The sequence below is a fragment of the Hipposideros armiger genome, unplaced genomic scaffold, assembly GCF_001890085.2.
Source record: "Hipposideros armiger isolate ML-2016 unplaced genomic scaffold, ASM189008v1 scaffold_892, whole genome shotgun sequence".
Lineage (NCBI taxonomy): Eukaryota > Metazoa > Chordata > Mammalia > Chiroptera > Hipposideridae > Hipposideros > Hipposideros armiger.
This window is the reverse complement of record NW_017732242.1, coordinates 443,104-454,125: the sequence shown is the minus strand read 5'-3', so window position 1 is coordinate 454,125 and position 11,022 is coordinate 443,104. Positions and strand designations below refer to the sequence as shown.

The 11,022-nt window shown below is 34.8% G+C and overlaps 1 protein-coding gene across 1 annotated transcript in view; it reads right to left on the bottom strand.

Moving 5' to 3' along the window:
- INTS12 (integrator complex subunit 12) overlaps positions 1-11,022 on the bottom strand; it is a 33,578-nt gene that overhangs the window by 8,018 nt on the left and 14,538 nt on the right. The window contains exons 3-5 of the mRNA XM_019630097.1: positions 6,728-6,892; positions 3,046-3,198; positions 1,149-1,412 (exon numbers count right to left, since the gene is read on the bottom strand). Of these exons, the coding sequence (XP_019485642.1) occupies positions 1,149-1,412; positions 3,046-3,198; positions 6,728-6,892 (582 nt within the window). The remainder of the gene's footprint in view (positions 1-1,148; positions 1,413-3,045; positions 3,199-6,727; positions 6,893-11,022) is intronic.

The window sequence follows — 11,022 nt, the reverse complement described above, 5'->3', positions numbered from 1 at the left end:
TTGGCTAATACTCTAACAATTGCATAACATCTTCTTTGTACCTTTATTAAGTTCGTTTATATTTGTTATCTACATGTTGTTCTGTCTTCTTCATTAGTATATGAGTTGCATAAAGGTGGGAACTGGAGCTAATTATTTACATACAGTGCCTAGCATATTACTGTCCAGGCATAGGGTGTACCAATAGCTAAATGTCTTCTCAACTGAATAGAATGTAGTAATGTGCATCAAAAAAGCACAAATTCCAAAAAGCAATCACTACAACCTTAGACTATCATAATAAGTCTTCTGATGGAGGGTTACAATTACTAGTTCTCTCTCCATTATGACTTTACCATTTATTTCTTTATTTAAAAATGATAACCTTCATGGTAGATAGCAGTTGAAATAAATATATGTGAAAACAATGAAGCTCTAACAAATTATTCAATTCAGAATTACATGAGTATAACATGGTCCGCCCTTTATGAAGTTCACAAAAGTTTATAGTTTATTCAGTCCCACCAGAATTTAACATTTTCATGAAAAAAACAGCAACAGAGATGACAATCTTTTCTGTTGTGCTAAGCAGTGAAAGCCATTAACAATTAAAAATATAGCTCCTGGCATCAAGGAGTTTAAAATCTAGTCATTCTGATTCTTTTAAATTTAACTAAATTTATTGGGGGGGGTGCATTGTTGGTAATAACATTATATAAGTTTCAGGTGTACAACTCAGCAATCCCTCTGCTGGGTATCTATCTGAAAAATTTGAAAACACTTATCTGTAAAGATATATGTACTGCTATGGTCATAATCATTCTGATTTTTATAATGCATCTTTTACTAAGCAGAATTATCTATGTTTTTATAAGTATGTGTCCATGTTTAAAAAAAGTAACAGACTTTTTAAAAAGAATGATAGAAATAATTGAGTCTGCTGCGACTCTTCCTCATTAAAGAATAGAGCAATAATTGCTTTCTCTCTAGAACCCAAGAATGAAAAAAATATTACTACAACACAACAGATTAAAGATGCCACAGTCAGAAAGATAAAATATTTGACGATTTTCAACAGGTTAGATTGTTATATGGGCAGTTCACAGTAAATAATCTACTTATCACCTACTCACCTACAAATAATAAAAACAAAATTCAAAACACCCAACAACTGGTCTGACTTTTTTTTTTAGTTGTTTGCTCTCTACAAAGAAACAAAAAAATCTGTGGCAAGGTACAACGTACCTACAAACAACACAGGCCAAGCCCATCTCCATGGCAAAGTCATCGGCACTGGTCTCCTCAAAGCTGGAAAGGTCAGACATAGCCAAATCCTTGCTGCTTTGGACAGTAATGGGAGAGGACCGTGTCTCTGGTTTCTCCAACCTAGGTTTCTTTGGTGTATCCACTCCTTCAGTGATGTCTGATTTTGTCTATAAAAAGCACCAATCAGAAAGAACATGTTATAATAAACTTTATATCACCAAGAGATAAGATGGACAGTGTGCGATGATGAAGTTCACTTCACAGATATTTTCACATAGCTGGGGATACACAGACACAGTAAAGATCTGTGGAAGATTTATAATGAATCCATAATCAGTGTGTTAAAAGGAACCAGCAAGGCAGAACTACATAAATCAGAGCAGTTCAGCATGTATCTGCATTTCTCTTTGTGCTCGTTTATCCATTAAAGAATTCTGGAAGTCCAATAGATTTACTTATAGGCCACTTTTTTTCTCCTGTCAGATGCTTTGAATTGAAAAGCCACAGCACTAATAAGGCTATTTTTAAAGGCTATTTTTTATTTTAAATATTTTAAATTATGAACTACTGATATTTAAATATATTGAAAACAAGTAAATAATGAACTATCTACCAGTCATCCAGACTTAACACATTGCCATTATTTGCTTCAAAGCAAATTCTGTCTCGTCTTTAAGATATATCACAGATATACCTTTCAGATTGGCAATAATTAAATAGTCTTAGAAGACACAAAGAATTAGGAATTCTTATACTTTATTGGTGAAAATATAAATTTAGTACATCCACTTTGGATAGTAATTTGCCTAGAAATGTTGAAAATATACCTATCCTATTACATCCACTTATAGGTATACATCCACTTACAGGTATACATCCTATTGAAATTACCACCATGCGTGTGAAGAGATAAGTATAAAGCAGTTTATTGAAGCTGCATTATAATAAAGAAAAAGGAGAGATAAGCTAACTGCTCATTGGTTGGGGACTGGATAATCTGGTTTATTCACAGGATGAATATTATATGGTAGCTGAAAGAAATATTCAGATCTATGTGCATCAACATGGGTAAATTTCAAAAGCACATTGCTGAGTGGAGAAAAAGTTATTAAAGAATGGAGATATATATATATAAACAAATACTCGCACATACACATTTATACATACACTATGATACCATTTATATAAATTTAAAAGCACAGAAAACAATACAATACAGTTTATGAATAGCCAATTTTACAAAAGACATGAAAACATATGGAACTTATATACCCCGCCTTGAGGGTAGGAGTTATTAAAGACTTTTAAAAATAGTCATTACTAAGTGCTAAAAATCTAAAAAATTAACTATGTGCTGAAATCATTCAAAATAGACAATTTAAGAATTACTGGTAGCCCTTTAAGGTATGAGCCATTCTGTAACAAATTTCACGTTTAGTCATTTACACCCTTATTCTTTATTTTTCCTTTATTCTTTATTCTTTCCTCTCTCTCATTTCTTTTCAACAACTGTTCCATCTGGAATATTTGAGTTACAGATTAAAGTTTATACTTGAAATCAGTACATCCCCTAGGGCTCAAATATTTGTTGACAATGACTTCGGTAAATGGTTAAAGAAATGTTTCTAAATTTTATCATTTTTCAAAAAATCAACATCTACAATTACCAAAATATATTTACCAAATGACTATTATGTACTTTTTACCCACTATTATATCAAAGAAGTGAGCACAAAACACTTTCTGCCTATAAAGGGCTGATTTATCTAACGTTTTTACTAGGTCAAAATAAACTCTTACTTTATCGGCAGGTCTCTTCTCAGCTTCCTTCTTTACCTTTTCAGTTGTGAGAACCTTGCCATTATTATTGCCAGAAGGAAGGCTGGATGATGTTTTGGGATCTTGCTTAACAGCAACAGTTTTTGTGCTCGCAATTTTGGGTGGCTCCACATCCTAAAAGGTGAAAGAACAGGATAACGCATAATTAAATATTCAGACTATTTAATACATCATAAAAAATTGATCATAAATCTAAACAATTTTCAGTTAAAAATTAAGATATGTTGTGACCAGTATAATGTCCTTTTCTTTAAACAGCTTTATTGAGAAATAATTAATATACTGCACCTATTTAAAGAGTAAAATTTGGTAAGTTTCACCATATCGTTTCGCACCTGTGAAAGCACCACTATAATCAATATCATTATTCCCCGGCGTTTCCTTGTGGACCTTTGTAAGCACTCTTCGAGGCATATACATCCTAGAGAAACTATGCCCTCTCGTCGTCAGACAACCACTCATCTGCTTTCTGTAACTATGGATTAGTTTGCATTTTCTGAAATTTGTATTAGTGAAATCATACAGTATGTACCGGTTTTTGTCTGGCTTCTTTCACTCAGCATATTTATTCTGAGATTCATCTATGTTGTTGAGTGTATCAACAATTCATTCCTTACATTGCTGAATAGCATAGTCCATTGTAGTGTAGTCCTGTCATCCAAAATTTGTTTATCCATTTACCTATTGATGGACATTTGTGTTGCAAGCCATTTGGGGCTATTACAAATAAAGCTATTATGAACATTCATGTGCAAGTCTTTGTGCGGACACATGCTTTCATTTCTGTAGCATAAATGTCTCGGAGTGGGATGGCTGAATCATGTGGTAGGTGTATGTTAACTTTTTAGGCAACTGCCAAACCATGTTCCCAATTGGTACACCATTTTACACTTCTCCAGGGATACATGAGAGTCCCAGTTCCTTCACATCCTCACCAACACTTGGTATGACTAATCTTCTTAATTTTAGACATTCTAATAGGTATTTACTAGAACGTACATTATTGTAAATTTAATCTACATTTTCCTAATGACTAATGATGTTGAGCATTTTTTTAAGTGCTTGCAATACATGTACATACTTGTATATCTTATTTTGGTAAAGTGTTAAAATTTTTTGCCCATTTTAAAAAATGGGGTTGTTTATTTTATTACTGAGTCTAAGGAGTTCTTCATAGACTCTGGATACAAGTCCTTTATCAGATACACGATTTGCAAATATTCTCTCAGTCAGTGGCCTGTCTTTTCATTCTGTTGTAAACTTCTAATCCTTGTTCTTATATTAAAGCTTTGCTGATATATAAACTTGTTATCTAATGTTATTAACAGCATAAAAAGTTTATGCATATAGTAGCTCCTTGGAATTGCCTCCCCACCAAAGGACAGTATTTCCTTACTACATATTCTAAATAAAACATTTGAGTGTGAGCTATTTATTCTATAATACATAAAAGTCTAAAAATATAAATGGGAATGCTACAAATCATCTTCAGAATAGAGGTAAGTCTGAGGAGGAAGACAAAGGGAAGGGATGAGAAATGGGCTTTAGACCTAACTGGTAGTAGGGCTGATTTGCTGTTGTGATCTTTGTCTAGCCTGGGGGTTGGCGAACTGAGGCCTGTAGGCCAAATGTGGCCTACTGCCTGTTTTATAAATAAAGTTATATTAGAACACAGCAATACTCACTCATTTATGTATTATCTATGGCTGCCTTCATGCTATCATGGCAGAATTAGATAATTGTGACAAAGATCATTTGGCCCACAAAACCTAAAATATTTATTATTTGACTCTTTTCAGAAAGTTTGGTGACTATTCATGTAGCCTTATGAAAGTGACGGAGAAAATGTTAATAATGCAGATTAAACTTAAAAGTGTATTGTGTCAACAACACAAAAAAATTGAGGACAATCTTGCAGTATTTGAAAACTATGAACTAATTCAGCAAAGAAGTTGTTCAAGGCATCTATGGATGAGTTAAGTTCTAACTTCGTTATTTCACATTTGACTTACTAACTGATGTAAATGAAAATATCAACCAATTTTTATGTTGAAACCACACTTGAACAGCCAGCTGCTGGCATTTATAAGTACACCACTGCCTCTGGGTGGCTTTCGTGCATGCTAAAGTTAAAAAAACACAGCTATAAATTATTCTCACACCATTCTAAAGACAGAAATGTTCAGCTGAAGGCTAAAATTAAATGAACCTGTGCTTTTAAAATACCCCCCCGAGTATTTTCTTTAAAAGACTGAGAAGTAACTTCCAGTTAGAAACCTAAGGGCAGCAGGTATTTTAATCACAACAAATTTTTCGTGATGAACTTCTTTTTGTTTTAGAATCTCAAAATATTGCTTTTTTAGTAAAAATAGGTTTTTCCCAGTTGGACAATACCAATACTTAGAACAGAACGAACCTGGTTGTGTGTTTTGTAGAGTTATATTAATTTGGTTTCTTTGAACTCATTGAACCTAGCATAATGAGAATGGTAGAAAAAATGAGGTCTCAATGGCTCTACTATTCAAAAGACAACAAAAAGTATTGAGAATACTAGAGCTAATGTTAAAAGAAGGCTGAGGGAGCAAAATGCTACTGTTTACTTGGGTGCTGAGTCTGACACTTAGCCCTGTCTTCAGGTTGAAGGTCTGGATCAGACTGAGCTGGTCACACATACAGTATTGTCCTTCCCTTTTCAGTTTGGTATCTAAGTCCACAGGCCTAAGTGACTTGAAGTTTCAGGGCTAGAGCTTAAGAAAGGTTTGAAAGAATGTCTTAGAAGGTATTCGTGAATGTAATAAGAGCTGTCATTCACTAAGAGCCTACTGTGTACCGGGTAGATACTATACTAGGTGACTTATACACTATCTCTCTTCATTTTCACAACTTGGCAAGGTAGTTCTTATTATCCCCATTTTATGAATAAAGAAACAGAATCTGGGTGAAAACAAGCTGCTATGCTCCTCAGTTTCCTTATTGCAAAATGAAGTAAATAAATAAGGCCCATCTGAAAAGACTGTCATCACAACTAAAATTCATTATACACACGCACCACTCAGAAAAGTACCTGAGACACAGTAAAATTTCAGGATATGTTATCTATTACCATACGGCTAGTAAGAGGTAAGCAGGAATTTAAAACAGGCGAGTCTGGTTCCAAAATGTCTCCTCTCTTCACATAAAGCTGCTTGGTCACTTTGTTGTCATCAGAACTGGAGCTTCCCGTACTTCCCTTTTCTCTTAAATTATCCTATACATATTCAATTCACTTCATTGCAAAGTCTTTGTCCTTCTACATCATGATTATTTTTACCCCTAAAGCATTAGAAAGTAATTACAGTAATGGTTTCCATTCAGCAGCTTTGAAAAACGTTCTGATCACAAAGAATTTGAAATTAAAATATATCGTAGTAAACAAGTGGGATTTTATATAAAGTAGTAGAACAGAATATCTCCCACACTCAGTTGACTATGTGGTATAACAGTTCTCTAAAAGCTTGAAGGAAGAAAATTAAAGAATATAGTTTCTTCACGCCACAGGAAAGATTGTTTTGGCAGAGAGATTGTTTGGAGATGATCTAAATGTTAACACTATTACTACAGGTCTTAACAAAATTCCCTCTAAGCTTTTTACCCATGTAGGTACCTTTTGAGATGGACGGTAACTTGAATCAATTCCCCGAGCCAAAGATTCATCAAGTAATGCTTTTAGCTTTTCAGCAGAATCCTTACTCTTTGAATGTAAGAAGCCTAGAGCTTTCAAAAAAATGGGATCAAGTTCCAAGTTCACAGTAGCAGCCATTGCAAGCACCTGAAGGAAAAAAAAAGGGCAGAGACAATGAGCAAAGTTTACCTATGCTTTGTTTATAACAAGTAGTGCTGTGCACATGATACAAAATTCAAAATATCCAAGTGGTTGTTACAGATAAATTTCCTTCTCATTCTTGACAGGCATTATCTACAATAGTTCTCTTCCCCTGAAGCAAGAGTGTTATCAGTTTTTTATATAGCCAATTCCAAATTTTAAGTCCAGAGAAGTTCCTCCCTACCACACAGCCCCCTCCTAATTCCATTTTAAAATATACACGCACAGTTTAGAGCACACAAACTTGATGTGTTTAGGTCAAGTTTACTATATATCAAAATGTCTTCTCTCAACCTATTTCCATGGCAGAAAAAATAAAAAAAGATTTAGTGTGGGCGATAGGGTATCACAGGAGGGCAGTGGTTAGAGGACTCATTAAGTGATGAGCTATATAAAGATTACTGCTGCAGCCTTTACCTCAGCTCTTTTTCTTTCTCCTCAGTCCTCATCCCCAATCTTGAATGCCTCAGAAAACATCCTAATGCTAATCTTATTGGAACACATTTAGATTGTGGTATCTCATGCCTTAACCTATTATTAAAAAGCAAGGTCTCTGAGGGATGGTGCCATATCTACTTCAAAAATAAAAAAATACACACACGCACACCCCAGAGTGCCAAAAAAATCTATACACATTTTATTTTTTAGCTGAGCCATCCTGCCACCTTTTGGCAGCTCAGCTCGGCCCCGGGCATTGAACCTCTGTTGCTCAGAGCTCAAACTCTTGAGTGAGCTCTTAACCAACTGAGCCACTCGGCCGGCCCTAACACATTTTAAAAGATGTTATCACTTTGGTCNTTTTTTTCTTATTTTATAACTAGGTACTTTACTAAGTTCTCTTACAAACTGTAATCATTTTTCAGTTTATTCTTTAGTGCTTTTCAGGTACCTATTCATAACTATATAAACAGTATAGTGGAATATTTGAGAGCACAGTTTTTGGAGTCAAACAGAACTTAGATTAAAACTCAGCTCAACCACTTCTCTAGCTATGTTATCTCAGTCAAATAGAGTGTAAATCTCTAAAAGACTCATTCTCTTCATCTGCAAAATGGGGGTAATACCATCTGTTTCAAATGTGGGTTATGAGGATGAATTACAATTATGTAAGAGTTCAGCAGTGTCTGGGATATGTTGAGTGCTGACATAACACGATTTATTCATCATCATTATTGACAAAGAATAAGAAAGGGGATGTGGAAGAAGCCATCCATACTGAATGCGGGAAAGACTCGTGGCCATTCCACTGTCTTTGACAATCTAATAAGGCCATTCAGAACTATATCAAAAAAAATTTATTAATAATCCATTCTCATTTCTGGAAGTTTCATTACAGACTGTTTTATTCTTGTTTGGACCTTCTTGTGGAATCTTCTTGTGCTATAGTTTGCCGTATTATATATAATTTTGGTTCTTAAGTCTCAATTCATCCCATTTTTTTATATTACATATTTGCCACATGAAAGCACACCTCCTTTCAAACATCATTTATAAAACAACACTCAGATCAAGGATATTATTAAAAATGTTGGAAGATCATCTGTGGTAAAATAGCAAGAAAGGAGGGCCATCTTACTCTCTACTGCAAAACCACGTTTTGAGGATGCAGGTCGTAGAGTAAATGAAAAGTACATGGTTCCGTAACCATGGCTTTCCATCTTACAAATCCCTCCATCCACATCTACTATTCCAGAGGTTAGTCTCTGTGAAGACCACCTAATTGGTATGCTTTAGCAGATGAAGATTCATTACAATGGCGCCCAGAAAGGACTCTGCCTGTTTAGATCTTTTACTTCCTGTTTCACCTAGCCATCTTAGAAGTTGAGTAAGAAATACCCAGAACCCTTTGTCCTTCGTTGGTAATACTAGTTTAGGGAACTAGAATATTATCACTGACTCGGTGTTGTTCAATAAAGGCACTATAATTTTTTATTGGGTGACTATCTCACCCACTACAGAATGTATGAAATTCCCCACTCACAGCAGTATTGCCAGTAAGGGAGCAATCCTAGACACCGCATATTTCTAAATGCTGCTGAATAGGTGTCTCTTATCACCTTAGATTGAGAACCACTGCAATAAGCCATAGAGTCTCTTACCTAAGCTAGGGTATAAAAGCCATTACCCGACAGAGAGAAAATTATAGAACTGAAGAATGACCTTGGACCTTGACACACACTATCACAACATTCTTATCTAGGTCTTCCTATAGACAAGCAATAGACAAGAAACGAGGGAGTTATAGAATAGGGTAATATGAACAAAATGAACAGATATAAAGGTATAAAGGATGTATTCTAGTTCAGGCAAATGGGGGAAAAACTGAGTGGAGAAGATAACAATTTTAATTTTAAAGATGTTGAACTTAAAGTAATGTAGGATATCTGGCCAAAATTCACTCCAGAAAGAGAGTTAGAGCTATAAATATAGATTTGGTGTAAACTAAGTCACAAAAATGGGGGAGGAAAGACTTAGGCGAGAACAGTGCTTACTTTATTACGAGATTTGTAATGAAATAATAATAATAAAACATTGAAAATACACTGAAGAAAGACAGATTACTGTCACAGATTACTTGTTTTGACTATTACCGATCTTAGTGACTACTGTCAACGCCCTGGAATGCACTATACCGCTCACCCATAACCATTTTGGTTGAGGTCCTCAAGGGCTATTAGTTTACATAATAAACTAAATAAAAATCAGGCTGAGCAGAAAAAGTTGTACCTTGTCAGTCAGAGAAATCTCCAGTTAAACACAGAAAGTATATGTACTACTGAATTTTTACTACTTTTCACAGGAATAAAAACATTTCTTACTTCTGATTTAACAAACTAAAAAGTAAAGTAGATACCTTGATTTTTTTTACTTTTAATTAAGTACTTGTGACTTTAAAAAGATACATTTGGTCAGGAAAATTTATGTGGACATTCATGTGATTAGCAGGCATGAGAACTCTTCTATGAGGAGTCCCTACCTAAGGCAGGGGAGCAAAGACGGGAATCAGACAAGTCACTAAAGTAACAACTTGATTTCTTCAAAAGGAAAATGATGAAGTAAATTATCTACTTTTTAAATGAATAAAAAGTAGAAAATCACCCAGTACGACAAAGGAAAACATGTTTCAGTATGAGAGTGAAGGCAGTTGTGTGTGTGAGCAGTAAACAGAACAAGTACACTGGGCAAATGGAAAATGGTCACTCGAAGACAATGAGGAGGAAGGACTGAGGCACAGGGAGAAGGACAGAGATGCACGTACACGTACTGCCTTTGCACAGCTAAAGTTGGTGGGTTAAGCTTACTCGGCGATAGGCATTTTCAGTATTTCCTTACCAGACTCACCAAAGACTGGGACTTGGTATCTCACCACTTCCACAGTGCATTACAGTATTTTTAAATGTTCAGAAATATACTGACATACTAGTAAGAAATACTCATATTTTGTGGGTCTCCAATCCTTTTTTTTTTTTTAAATATCAGAATAAGCTAAAAGCTGAACAGAGAAAAATGCATATAACATGGTCTGGTCTTTAGGCACAGACACATAAATCTCACATATACACTATATTCACAAACATTTAAATAATAAACTTACACAATTTTTTGCAGTAACTTAACAGCTCAAATTTTCATTTTGAAAAGCACTGATCAATCAAAATATCGACAGAGACTGTTTAAAACACAGAAAAATGATTCCTACCATTCTTTTCATTTGCCTGGTACATCGGGCACAATACCACACAAGGCGAGGGTCATTCACCTCCTTGTCTGTCACCTGGGGCTTATGGCAATCTTGATGGTAGAGATTATGGCACTCTTGACATTCTACTAATTGGTTACCAGATGCCACTGTCATTTGCCTAAGAAAATATACCATTAAACATTGCATTTATATGAACGCATGCAACAATTTAAAGCCATTTTAGGGTTGATCTGATAAAGTCTAATACATTAAAGAGGGTAAAAACCCCAGAAAACCAAAACAACAAAATAACAAACCCCAATATGTAGCCTGTACAAACACTTCATTTCTTTTAAATCTTATGCACCATTAATAAATATATACGCTACCTTTG